The sequence below is a fragment of the Salvelinus namaycush genome, chromosome 4 (genome assembly GCF_016432855.1).
Source record: "Salvelinus namaycush isolate Seneca chromosome 4, SaNama_1.0, whole genome shotgun sequence".
NCBI lineage: Eukaryota > Metazoa > Chordata > Actinopteri > Salmoniformes > Salmonidae > Salvelinus > Salvelinus namaycush.
The window spans coordinates 8,885,608-8,900,131 of record NC_052310.1 but is presented as its reverse complement, the minus strand read 5'-3'; the positions used below and the strand labels follow the sequence as shown (position 1 = coordinate 8,900,131).

General features: G+C 48.4%; 1 protein-coding gene across 11 annotated transcripts in view; it reads left to right on the top strand.

Moving 5' to 3' along the window:
* The window catches only part of LOC120046117 (calcium/calmodulin-dependent protein kinase type II subunit gamma-like), a 52,101-nt gene that overhangs the window by 19,311 nt on the left and 18,266 nt on the right, over window positions 1-14,524 (top strand). For all 11 annotated transcript variants that reach the window (XM_038991081.1, XM_038991080.1, XM_038991078.1 and 8 more), the window contains exons 6-8: window positions 5,872-5,944; window positions 9,971-10,073; window positions 13,214-13,297. In XM_038991081.1, coding sequence (XP_038847009.1) covers window positions 5,872-5,944; window positions 9,971-10,073; window positions 13,214-13,297 — 260 coding nt within the window. The remainder of the gene's footprint in view (window positions 1-5,871; window positions 5,945-9,970; window positions 10,074-13,213; window positions 13,298-14,524) is intronic.

Here is a 14,524-nt window from a genome sequence, read left to right as displayed (position 1 = left end):
GTTCCCATCTCCTCTCCAGTCAGTGTGTTAACCTGATCTCCTCTCCAGTCAGTGTGTTAACCTGATCTCCTCTCCAGTCAGTGTGTTAACCTGATCCCATCTCCTCTCCAGTCAGTGTGTTAACCTGATTCCATCTCCTCTCCAGTCAGTGTATTAACCTGATCCCATCTCCTCTCCAGTCAGTGTATTAACCTGATCCCATCTCCTCTCCAGTCAGTGTATTAACCTGATCCCATCTCCTCTCCAGTCAGTGTGTTAACCTGATCCCATCTCCTCTCCAGTCAGTGTGTTAACCTGATCCCATCTCCTCTCCAGTCAGTGTGTTAACCTGATCTCCTCTCCAGTCAGTGTGTTAACCTGATCTCCTCTCCAGTCAGTGTATTAACCTGATCTCCTCTCCAGTCAGTGTGTTAACCTGATCTCCTCTCCAGTCAGTGTGTTAACCTGATCTCCTCTCCAGTCAGTGTGTTAACCTGATCTCCTCTCCAGTCAGTGTGTTAACCTGATCTCCTCTCCAGTCAGTGTGTTAACCGGATCTCCTCTCCAGTCAGTGTGTTAACCGGATCTCCTCTCCAGTCAGTGTGTTAACCGGATCTCCTCTCCAGTCAGTGTGTTAACCTGATCTCCTCTCCTCTCCAGTCAGTGTGTTAACCTGATCTCCTCTCCTCTCCAGTCAGTGTATTAACCTGATCTCCTCTCCTCTCCAGTCAGTGTATTAACCTGATCTCCTCTCCTCTCCAGTCAGTGTATTAACCTGATCTCCTCTCCTCTCCAGTCAGTGTATTAACCTGATCTCCTCTCCTCTCCAGTCAGTGTATTAACCTGATCTCCTCTCCTCTCCAGTCAGTGTATTAACCTGATCTCCTCTCCTCTCCAGTCAGTGTATTAACCTGATCTCCTCTCCTCTCCAGTCAGTGTATTAACCTGATCTCCTCTCCTCTCCAGTCAGTGTATTAACCTGATCTCCTCTCCTCTCCAGTCAGTGTATTAACCTGATCTCCTCTCCTCTCCAGTCAGTGTATTAACCTGATCTCCTCTCCTCTCCAGTCAGTGTATTAACCTGATCTCCTCTCCTCTCCAGTCAGTGTATTAACCTGATCTCCTCTCCTCTCCAGTCAGTGTATTAACCTGATCTCCTCTCCTCTCCAGTCAGTGTATTAACCTGATCTCCTCTCCAGTCAGTGTATTAACCTGATCTCCTCTCCAGTCAGTGTATTAACCTGATCCCATCTCCTCTCCAGTCAGTGTATTAACCTGATCTCCTCTCCTCTCCAGTCAGTGTATTAACCTGATCTCCTCTCCAGTCAGTGTATTAACCTGATCTCCTCTGCAGTCAGTGTATTAACCTGATCTCCTCTCCAGTCAGTGTATTAACCTGATCTCCTCTCCAGTCAGTGTGTTAACCTGATCTCCTCTCCAGTCAGTGTGTTAACCTGATCTCCTCTCCAGTCAGTGTGTTAACCTGATCTCCTCTCCTCTCCAGTCAGTGTATTAACCTGATCTCCTCTCCTCTCCAGTCAGTGTATTAACCTGATCTCCTCTCCTCTCCAGTCAGTGTATTAACCTGATCTCCTCTCCTCTCCAGTCAGTGTGTTAACCTGATCTCCTCTCCAGTCAGTGTATTAACCTGATCTCCTCTCCAGTCAGTGTGTTAACCTGATCTCCTCTCCAGTCAGTGTGTTAACCTGATCTCCTCTCCAGTCAGTGTATTAACCTGATCTCCTCTCCAGTCAGTGTATTAACCTGATCTCCTCTCCAGTCAGTGTGTTAACCTGATCTCCTCTCCAGTCAGTGTATTAACCTGATCTCCTCTCCAGTCAGTGTATTAACCTGATCTCCTCTCCAGTCAGTGTATTAACCTGATCTCCTCTCCAGTCAGTGTATTAACCTGATCTCCTCTCCAGTCAGTGTGTTAACCTGATCCCATCTCCTCTCCAGTCAGTGTATTAACCTGATCCCATCTCCTCTCCAGTCAGTGTATTAACCTGATCTCCTCTCCAGTCAGTGTATTAACCTGATCTCCTCTCCAGTCAGTGTGTTAACCTGATCTCCTCTCCTCTCCAGTCAGTGTATTAACCTGATCTCCTCTCCTCTCCAGTCAGTGTATTAACCTGATCTCCTCTCCTCTCCAGTCAGTGTGTTAACCTGATCTCCTCTCCTCTCCAGTCAGTGTATTAACCTGATCTCCTCTCCAGTCAGTGTATTAACCTGATCTCCTCTCCAGTCAGTGTGTTAACCTGATCTCCTCTCCAGTCAGTGTATTAACCTGATCTCCTCTCCAGTCAGTGTATTAACCTGATCTCCTCTCCAGTCAGTGTGTTAACCTGATCTCCTCTCCAGTCAGTGTGTTAACCTGATCTCCTCTCCTCTCCAGTCAGTGTATTAACCTGATCTCCTCTCCTCTCCAGTCAGTGTATTAACCTGATCTCCTCTCCTCTCCAGTCAGTGTATTAACCTGATCTCCTCTCCTCTCCAGTCAGTGTGTTAACCTGATCTCCTCTCCAGTCAGTGTATTAACCTGATCTCCTCTCCAGTCAGTGTGTTAACCTGATCTCCTCTCCAGTCAGTGTATTAACCTGATCTCCTCTCCAGTCAGTGTATTAACCTGATCTCCTCTCCAGTCAGTGTGTTAACCTGATCTCCTCTCCAGTCAGTGTGTTAACCTGATCTCCTCTCCAGTCAGTGTATTAACCTGATCTCCTCTCCAGTCAGTGTATTAACCTGATCTCCTCTCCAGTCAGTGTATTAACCTGATCTCCTCTCCAGTCAGTGTATTAACCTGATCTCCTCTCCAGTCAGTGTATTAACCTGATCCCATCTCCTCTCCAGTCAGTGTGTTAACCTGATCCCATCTCCTCTCCAGTCAGTGTGTTAACCTGATCCCATCTCCTCTCCAGTCAGTGTATTAACCTGATCTCCTCTCCAGTCAGTGTATTAACCTGATCTCCTCTCCAGTCAGTGTGTTAACCTGATCTCCTCTCCTCTCCAGTCAGTGTATTAACCTGATCTCTCCTTTCCAGTCAGTGTATTAACCTGATCTCCTCTCCTCTCCAGTCAGTGTGTTAACCTGATCTCCTCTCCAGTCAGTGTATTAACCTGATCTCCTCTCCAGTCAGTGTGTTAACCTGATCTCCTCTCCAGTCAGTGTATTAACCTGATCTCCTCTCCAGTCAGTGTATTAACCTGATCTCCTCTCCAGTCAGTGTGTTAACCTGATCTCCTCTCCAGTCAGTGTATTAACCTGATCTCCTCTCCAGTCAGTGTATTAACCTGATCTCCTCTCCAGTCAGTGTGTTAACCTGATCCCATCTCCTCTCCAGTCAGTGTATTAACCTGATCCCATCTCCTCTCCAGTCAGTGTATTAACCTGATCTCCTCTCCAGTCAGTGTATTAACCTGATCTCCTCTCCTCTCCAGTCAGTGTGTTAACCTGATCTCCTCTCCAGTCAGTGTGTTAACCTGATCTCCTCTCCTCTCCAGTCAGTGTATTAACCTGATCTCCTCTCCTCTCCAGTCAGTGTATTAACCTGATCTCCTCTCCTCTCCAGTCAGTGTATTAACCTGATCTCCTCTCCTCTCCAGTCAGTGTGTTAACCTGATCTCCTCTCCAGTCAGTGTATTAACCTGATCTCCTCTCCAGTCAGTGTGTTAACCTGATCTCCTCTCCAGTCAGTGTATTAACCTGATCTCCTCTCCAGTCAGTGTATTAACCTGATCTCCTCTCCAGTCAGTGTGTTAACCTGATCTCCTCTCCAGTCAGTGTATTAACCTGATCTCCTCTCCAGTCAGTGTATTAACCTGATCTCCTCTCCAGTCAGTGTATTAACCTGATCTCCTCTCCAGTCAGTGTATTAACCTGATCTCCTCTCCAGTCAGTGTGTTAACCTGATCCCATCTCCTCTCCAGTCAGTGTATTAACCTGATCCCATCTCCTCTCCAGTCAGTGTATTAACCTGATCTCCTCTCCAGTCAGTGTATTAACCTGATCTCCTCTCCAGTCAGTGTGTTAACCTGATCTCCTCTCCTCTCCAGTCAGTGTATTAACCTGATCTCCTCTCCTCTCCAGTCAGTGTATTAACCTGATCTCCTCTCCTCTCCAGTCAGTGTGTTAACCTGATCTCCTCTCCAGTCAGTGTATTAACCTGATCTCCTCTCCAGTCAGTGTGTTAACCTGATCTCCTCTCCAGTCAGTGTATTAACCTGATCTCCTCTCCAGTCAGTGTATTAACCTGATCTCCTCTCCAGTCAGTGTGTTAACCTGATCTCCTCTCCAGTCAGTGTATTAACCTGATCTCCTCTCCAGTCAGTGTATTAACCTGATCTCCTCTCCAGTCAGTGTGTTAACCTGATCCCATCTCCTCTCCAGTCAGTGTATTAACCTGATCCCATCTCCTCTCCAGTCAGTGTATTAACCTGATCTCCTCTCCAGTCAGTGTATTAACCTGATCTCCTCTCCTCTCCAGTCAGTGTGTTAACCTGATCTCCTCTCCTCTCCAGTCAGTGTGTTAACCTGATCTCCTCTCCAGTCAGTGTGTTAACCTGATCTCCTCTCCTCTCCAGTCAGTGTATTAACCTGATCTCCTCTCCAGTCAGTGTGTTAACCTGTTCCCATCTCCTCTCCAGTCAGTGTATTAACCTGATCCCATCTCCTCTCCAGTCAGTGTGTTAACCTGATCCCATCTCCTCTCCAGTCAGTGTGTTAACCTGTTCCCATCTCCTCTCCAGTCAGTGTATTAACCTGATCCCATCTCCTCTCCAGTCAGTGTATAAACCTGATCCCATCTCCTCTCCAGTCAGTGTGTTAACCTGATCTCCTCTCCAGTCAGTGTATTAACCTGATCCCATCTCCTCTCCAGTCAGTGTATTAACCTGATCCCATCTCCTCTCCAGTCAGTGTATTAACCTGATCCCATCTCCTCTCCAGTCAGTGTATTAACCTGATCCCATCTCCTCTCCAGTCAGTGTATTAACCTGATCCCATCTCCTCTCCAGTCAGTGTATTAACCTGATCCCATCTCCTCTCCAGTCAGTGTATTAACCTGATCCCATCTCCTCTCCAGTCAGTGTATTAACCTGATCCCATCTCCTCTCCAGTCAGTGTATTAACCTGATCTCCTCTCCTCTCCAGTTAGTGTATTAACCTGTTCCCATCTCCTCTCCAGTCAGTGTGTTAACCTGTTCCCATCTCCTCTCCAGTCAGTGTATTAACCTGATCTCCTCTCCTCTCCAGTCAGTGTATTAACCTGATCCCATCTCCTCTCCAGTCAGTGTATAAACCTGATCCCATCTCCTCTCCAGTCAGTGTGTTAACCTGATCTCCTCTCCAGTCAGTGTATTAACCTGTTCCCATCTCCTCTCCAGTCAGTGTGTTAACCTGTTCCCATCTCCTCTCCAGTCAGTGTGTTAACCTGATCTCCTCTCCAGTCAGTGTGTTAACCTGTTCCCATCTCCTCTCCAGTCAGTGTATTAACCTGATCCCATCTCCTCTCCAGTCAGTGTATTAACCTGATCCCATCTCCTCTCCAGTCAGTGTATTAACCTGATCCCATCTCCTCTCCAGTCAGTGTATTAACCTGATCCCATCTCCTCTCCAGTCAGTGTATTAACCTGTTCCCATCTCCTCTCCAGTCAGTGTATTAACCTGATCCCATCTCCTCTCCAGTCAGTGTATTAACCTGATCCCATCTCCTCTCCAGTCAGTGTATTAACCTGATCCCATCCCATCTCCTCTCCAGTCAGTGTATTAACCTGTTCCCATCTCCTCTCCAGTCAGTGTATTAACCTGATATCCTCTCCTCTCTAGTCAGTGTATTAACCTGATCCCATCTCCTCTCCAGTCAGTGTATTAACCTGATATCCTCTCCTCTCCAGTCAGTGTATTAACCAGATCTTGGAGAGTGTTCAACATATCCACCAGCATGACATCGTCCACAGAGACCTCAAGGTGAGTGGTGAGCGTGTGTGTGTCCGCCTGTTGCTATGACTACCACACACACCTTTGCTCGTGGCCATGGCAACGCACTGCTCTTGTTGCTCCATCCCTCCCACCATCCCTTGTTTCACTTGTCCCCTCCCTCTCTCTGTTTCCCCCTCTCTAGCCCTCATCTTTTTTCTCACTCACACACACACCACATGTCTGTCTTTGACTGGGGGGAGAGAGGTTGTGTGTGTTAGTTTCATCTGCACGTAAGCAGGGAGGAGGCAACCTTATGGTCTACTCTCCCCAATGGCAAGGAAACAAGGACTCCTAGTCACTGACCACACACAGTCCTGACTCAAAGTAAAGGTGTCCAAAACAAGGGAAGGAGAGAATAACCCTGTGGTTACCATGACAACCCCCGTGACATCACTGCAGCCTGGCTCCTCGCGGCTGATTGGTTGGGATAAACATAATGGATTCTTATCAGATGGCTTTTCCAACGAAACACCATGAAGACACATCACTGGATGTCACTTTGTTTATGTGACTCGGAATAGATGGAAGACAGAAGTGAATCGCTTTGACATAGTCTGAGCATGTATCTGGTAGGGTTTGAAATAATTTCACTATGAAATGGTTTTATTTCTTTTTTGCCGGAGATCAAGATATTCGAAATGCATGTAAACATTTACCTGAGCACTACTGTGCACGTGAGTGAGGCTGGAGCTCTATTGCTGCGGCGGGAGAAGACGGACGGAGGAAGAGAGGGAGACGCAGTAGCCGACTCCCCTACAGGTCGCGGCTAGCAGACTCCCCTACAGCTCGCCGACTCCCCTACAGGTCGCGGCTAGCAGACTCCCCTACAGCTCGCCGACTCCCCTACAGCTCGCCGACTCCCCTACAGCTCGCCGACTCCCCTACAGCTCGCCGACTCCCCTACAGGTCGCGGCTAGCAGACTCCCCTACAGCTCGCCGACTCCCCTACAGCTCGCCGACTCCCCTACAGCTCGCCGACTCCCCTACAGCTCGCCGACTCCCCTACAGCTCGCCGACTCCCCTACAGGTCGCGGCTAGCAGACTCCCCTACGGCTCGCCGACTCCCCTACGGCTCGCCGACTCCCCTACAGCCCGCCGACTCCCCTACAGCCCGCCGACTCCCCTACAGCCCGCCGACTCCCCTACAGCCCGCCGACTCCCCTACAGCCCGCCGACTCCCCTACAGCCCGCCGACTCCCCTACAGCTCGCCGACTCCCCTACAGCTCGCCGACTCCCCTACAGCCCGCCGACTCCCCTACAGCCCGCCGACTCCCCTACAGCCCGCCGACTCCCCTACAGCCCGCCGATTGCAGACTCCCCTACAGCTCGCCGATTGCAGACTCCCCTACAGCTCGCCGATTGCAGACTCCCCTACAGCTCGCCGACTCCCCTACAGCTCGCCGACTCCCCTACAGCTCGCCGACTCCCCTACAGCCCGCCGACTCCCCTACAGCCCGCCGACTCCCCTACAGCCCGCCGACTCCCCTACAGCCCGCCGACTCCCCTACAGCCCGCCGACTCCGCTACAGCCCGCCGACTCCCCTACAGCCCGCCGACTCCCCTACAGCCCGCCGACTCCGCTACAGCTCGCCGACTCCCCTACAGCCCGCCGACTCCCCTACAGCCCGCCGACTCCGCTACAGCTCGCCGACTCCCCTACAGCTCGCCGACTCCCCTACAGCTCGCCGACTCCCCTACAGCTCGCCGACTCCCCTACAGCTCGCCGACTCCCCTACAGGTCGCGGACTCCCCTACAGCCCGCCGACTCCCCTACAGCCCGCCGACTCCGCTACAGCTCGCCGACTCCCCTACAGCTCGCCGACTCCCCTACAGGTCGCGGACTCCCCTACAGGTCGCGGCTAGCAGACTCCGCTACAGCTCGCCGACTCCCCTACAGCTCGCCGACTCCCCTACAGCTCGCCGACTCCCCTACAGCTCGCCGACTCCCCTACAGCCCGCCGACTCCCCTACAGCCCGCCGACTCCCCTACAGCCCGCCGACTCCCCTACAGCTCGCCGACTCCCCTACAGCTCGCCGATTGCAGACTCCCCTACAGCTCGCCGACTCCCCTACAGCTCGCCGACTCCCCTACAGCTCGCCGACTCCGCTACAGCTCGCCGACTCCCCTACAGCTAACACTATTCTCCCTCCCATATAATAGTGCCTGTCTAGACTGCAGTAGTCTAGAGAAGCTAGCCAGCTATAGCTAGCCAGGTTTATTGAGGCCACTTGCTGCACTTTCTCCTCAACCCTTTCAGATAAAACAGCCTACCTGTTTGTTGCTCACTGTAGAATACTCCATTTCATTTCGCTAACTTTTTAATTCCATCTTGCATTGCATTGGTGAACTCGCAGTCCACTTGCTCCACATTGAGCCTCTTTGCCTCTTTGATTGGCCAATATAAACAACCAGCTACACACGTGAAGGCTACCTGATGGCTACCGGGCTTTTTGTGGGGCACATGTCATAAAAAAATACATTTGAAAAGTTTGTTTTATTAAATGAATCATTTGAAATGTCATGGTGTGTCCTTGTATGTAACAATGTTACATGGATAATTGAATTTAGAAAAAGCCTTTTCAGTGTTTAAAATAGGCTTATTTTGAATATTCTAATAACCATGCACATCCCTGGTGTCTGAGGATAGCTGTATTACCTCTTGTTTGCTGTCTGTCTGATTTGTTGGCCTTTTATCCTGAGTAGGCTTTTACTGCAGTCCTTTACACACACACACAAACGAGCGCATACACGCAGTACACTTAGCATGCAGTCTGCAGGGCTGTTTAAATGACTCCCAAGTGGTTTCCATGACTACAACCCTATGTCCATATATGGCCGCAGAGAGAATCGTAGGAGAGATGGAAGCCCGCACACACTGTCAAATGTGGACAAATCCAAAACAGATGCTTAAATGCAAAAATACAGATGATTTATTGGGCCATCATGATGCCCAAAAAGTGCATTGTGCATAAAATGAAAGGGGGAAAATAAATTGCAAACGTTTTGGTGTCAAACTATGATCAGTGTTAAGGCGAGTACACACGCCAGGCTTGTATTTGAAGGTTAATTACATACGTCACATGATCCAGTGAGTAAATACATCCAATCATATATGTACTTAAGCAATAAGGCCAGAGGAGGTGTGATAGCCGTGGTATATTAGCCATAAAAGGGCCGTTCTTATGCACGACACCACGAGGACTGCCTGGATACAGCCCTTAGTCGTGGTATATTGGCCATATCACAAACTCCCCGAGGTGCCTTATTGCTATTATAAACTGGTTACCAACGTAATTGGATAAATGTTTTGTCATAGCCGTGGTATACGGTCTAATATACCGTAGCGTTCAGCCAATCATCATTAAGGGCTCGAACCACCCAGTTTATAAATGCAAATTGAGTACCTAGTATGCATGATTTTAATTATATGAGAGATCTTTACTCATCTTTCTCTTACGCTTCTTACTCCCTCCTTTTTTTTCTCTCCCAACTGAATGTAATAATAATCTTTATTGACGTGATATGCATGTAAATGTTGCCTTGGCAGAACCGTTTGAAGAACAAAAGGAATTACACATTTGACAAATGCATCTCTGTCCCGGTCTCTCTGTGTTTCTACTTCCCCTATACACACACACACTTTTCTCCATCTCTGTGTTTCTACTTCCCCTATACACACACACTTTTCTCCATCTCTCTGTGTTTCTACTTCCCCTGTACACACACACTTTTCTCCATCTCTGTGTTTTTACTTCCCCTGTACACACACACTTTTCTCCATCTCTGTGTTTCTACTTCCCCTGTACACACACACTTTTCTCCATCTGTGTTTCTACTTCCCCTGTACACACACACTTTTCTCCATCTCTCTGTGTTTCTACTTCCCCTGTACACACACACTTTTCTCCATCTCTGTGTTTCTACTTCCCCTGTAAACACACACTTTTCTCCATCTCTGTGTTTTTACTTCCCCTGTAAACACACACTTTCTCCATCTCTCTGTTTCTACCAGCCTGAGAACCTGTTGCTGGCCAGTAAGATGAAGGGAGCAGCAGTGAAGCTGGCAGACTTTGGCTTGGCCATCGAGGTGCAGGGTGACCAACAGGCATGGTTTGGTAAGACCACACATCCCCTTCATTGAATGTTTTTAGGTTTCCAGCTTTTATTTATTTGCACCGAAGAAAACGAAGTGAAATCCGAAACGGTGTGCAGGTCAGGTTGGAAGTCCCGAAAAATCCACAAAAAAATGTATATAAGTACAAAAAAAAGTTTGTTAAACAAGCACACACTGTTTTTTTTTTTTTTTGTTTTTTACATGATATACACAGTAAACAAGAAAAGCATGTTTGATTATGTGTGAGAGCCAGGCTACATGGAGGGGACTAGTGGGTAGTTTGGGTCATCAGGCTGACCCCTAGTCATTGAGGGATGATAAGAGCTCCAGAGTATGGAACCTCTGTATCTAACAAACAACTGACTATGTGAGATGCGGCAGCAGGGAGGGTGAAGGTTATCGCAGTGTCTTGTTGAATGCGTGGATTTGGGAGTTCATCTAGAAGAATCCATCGAAGGGTTTAGGTAGGCTGTCTGGGAGGGATTTGGGAGTTCATCTAGAAGAATCCATCGAAGGGTTTAGGTAGGCTGTCTGGGAGGGATTTGTAGATGCGTTGGATTATATTAATGTTGTAGATAGACTATTGAGTTTCTTAAACAGACTGTTGGCTAGTCTTGCAAATGTATTTTGTGTGATGAGTAATTTGTGTAGGTAGGAAGCATATGTACTGGCTCAGACAGTATTGCAGTAAATGAGATATGGGTTACTTAAGCTTGTAGTATAGTGTTAGGAACCAAGCCTGATGAACCACACCACAAACCATCTGTCTGATGAACCAAACCACAAACCATCTGTCTGATGAACCAAACCACAAACCATCTGCCTGATGAACCAAATCACAAACCATCTGTCTGATGATACCAAACCACAAACCATCTGTCTGATGATACCAAACCACAAATCATCTGTCTGATGATACCAAACCACAAACCATCTGTCTGATGATACCAAACCACAAACCATCTGTCTGATGATACCAAACCACAAACCATCTGTCTGATGAACCAAACCACAAACCGTCCGATGATACCAAACCACAAACCATCTGTCTGATGATACCAAACCACAAACTATCTGTCTGATGAACCAAACCACAAACCATCTGCCTGATGATACCAAACCACAAACCATCTGCCTGATGAACCAAACCACAAACCATCTGTCTGATGATACCAAACCACAAACCATCTGTCTGATGATACCAAACCACAAACCATCTGTCTGATGATACCAAACCACAAACCATCTGTCTGATGATACCAAACCACAAACCATCTGTCTGATGATACCAAACCACAAACCATCTGTCTGATGATACCAAACCACAAACCATCTGTCTGATGATACCAAACCACAAACCATCTGTCTGATGATACCAAACCACAAACCATCTGTCTGATGATACCAAACCACAAACCATCTGTCTGATGATACCAAACCACAAACCATCTGTCTGATGATACCAAACCACAAACCATCTGTCTGATGATACCAAACCACAAACCATCTGTCTGATGATACCAAACCACAAACCATCTGTCTGATGATACCAAACCACAAACCATCTGTCTGACTGATACCAAACCACAAACCATCTGTCTGATGATACCAAACCACAAACCATCTGTCTGATGATACCAAACCACAAAACCATCTGTACTGATGATACCAAACCACAAACCATCTGTCTGATGATACCAAACCACAAACCATCTGTCTGATGATACCAAACCACAAACCATCTGTCTGATGATACCAAACCACAAACCATCTGTCTGATGATACCAAACCACAAACCATCTGTCTGATGATACCAAACCACAAACCATCTGTCTGACGATACCAAACCACAAACCATCTGTCTGACGATACCAAACCACAAACCATCTGTCTGACGATACCAAACCACAAACCATCTGTCTGACGATACCAAACCACAAACCGTCTGTCTGACGATACCAAACCACAAACCGTCTGTCTGACGATACCAAACCACAAACCGTCTGTCTGATGATACCAAACCACAAACCGTCTGTCTGATGATACCAAACCACAAACCGTCTGTCTGACGATACCAAACCGTCTGTCTGACGATACCAAACCACAAACCGTCTGTCTGACGATACCAAACCACAAACCGTCTGTCTGACGATACCAAACCACAAACCGTCTGTCTGACGATACCAAACCACAAACCGTCTGTCTGATGATACCAAACCACAAACCATCTGTCTGATGATACCAAACCACAAACCGTCTGTCTGACGATACCAAACCGTCTGTCTGACGATACCAAACCACAACCGTCTGTTCTGTCTGACGATACCAAACCACAAACCGTCTGTCTGACGATACCAAACCACAAACCGTCTGTCTGACGATACCAAACCACAAACCGTCTGTCTGACGATACCAAACCACAAACCGTCTGTCTGACGATACCAAACCACAAACCGTCTGTCTGACGATACCAAACCACAAACCATCTGTCTGACGATACCAAACCACAAACCATCTGTCTGATGATACCAAACCACAAACCATCTGTCTGATGATACCAAACCACAAACCATCTGTCTGATGAACCAAACCACAAACCATCTGTCTGACGATACCAAACCACAAACCATCTGTCTGATGATACCAAACCACAAACCATCTGTCTGATGATACCAAACCACAAACCATCTGTCTGATGATACCAAACCACAAACCATCTGTCTGATGATACCAAACCACAAACCATCTGTCTGATGATACCAAACCACAAACCATCTGTCTGATGATACCAAACCACAAACCATCTGTCTGATGATACCAAACCACAAACCATCTGTCTGATGATACCAAACCACAAACCATCTGTCTGATGATACCAAACCACAAACCATCTGTCTGATGATACCAACCCACAAACCATCTGTCTGATGATACCAACCCACAAACCATCTGTCTGATGATACCAACCCACAAACCATCTGTCTGATGATACCAACCCACAAACCGTCCGATGATACCAAACCACAAACCATCTGTCTGATGATACCAAACGGATTTCACCACTTTGCTGCAGACAAAGTGAATATGATCTTTCCAGGACAATGTAAGTGTATAAACCATTTTGTTTTATCTGTCGGGCAGGTTTCGCGGGCACCCCTGGCTACCTGTCCCCTGAGGTCCTGAGGAAGGACTCCTACGGCAAGCCTGTGGACATATGGGCCTGTGGTAAAACTTTAACCTCTTTACTGTAGACGAAGAACAAATCTAAATAACCATCTAGTGACTACTGGGTAACGTGTGTCACCATCCCATTGCTTAAGAGAGGCCATGGTGCAAAGGTCATACATCTTAAACCAGGGTTTACAGAAAATCGAACCAATCTAAACTCTCTCTCTCGGTCTCTCTCTCTCTCTCTCTCTCGGTGTCTCTCTCTCTCTCGGGGTGTCTCTCTCTCTCTCTCTCTCTCTCTCTCTCTCTCGGGGTCTCTCTCTCTCTCTCTCTCTCTCTCTCGGGGTGTCTCTCTCTCTCTCGGGGTGTCTCTCTCTCTCTCTCTCTCGGGGTGTCTCTCTCTCTCTCTCTCTCTCTCTCTCGGGGTGTCTCTCTCTCTCTCTCTCTCGGGGTGTCTCTCTCTCTCTCTCTCTCGGGGTGTCTCTCTCTCTCGGGGTGTCTCTCTCTCTCTCTCTCTCGGGGTGTCTCTCTCTCTCTCGGGGTGTCTCTCTCTCTCTCTCTCTCGGGGTGTCTCTCTCTCTCTCTCTCTCGGGGTGTCTCTCTCTCTCTCTCTCGGGGTGTCTCTCTCTCTCTCTCTCTCGGGGTGTCTCTCTCTCTCTCTCTCTCGGGGTGTCTCTCTCTCTCTCTCTCTCGGGTGTCTCTCTCTCTCTCTCTCGGGTGTCTCTCTCTCTCTCTCGGGGTGTCTCTCTCTCGGGGTGTCTCTCTCTCTCTCTCTCTCTCTCTCTGGGTGTCTCTCTCTCTCTCTCTCTCTCGGGGTGTCTCTCTCTCTCTCTCTCTCTCTCTCCCTCTCCCTCTCTCTCTCTCTCTCTCTCTCGGGGTGTCTCTCTCTCTCTCTCTCGGGGTGTCTCTCTCTCTCTCTCGGGGTGTCTCTCTCTCTCTCTCGGGGTGTCTCTCTCTCTCTCTCTCTCTCTCTCTCTCTCTCTCGGGGTGTCTCTCTCTCTCTCTCTCTCTCGGGGTGTCTCTCTCTCTCTCGGGGTGTCTCTCTCTCTCTCGGGGTGTCTCTCTCTCTCTCTCTCTCTCTCTCTGGGTGTCTCTCTGTCTCTCTCTCTCTCGGGGTGTCTCTCTCTCTCTCTCTCTCTCCCCTCTCCCTCTCTCTCTCTCGGGGTGTCTCTCTCTCTCTCTCTCGGGGTGTCTCTCTCTCTCTCTCTCGGGGTGTCTCTCTCTCTCTCTCTCGGGGTGTCTCTCTCTCTCTCGGGGTGTCTCTCTCTCTCTCTCGGGGTGTCT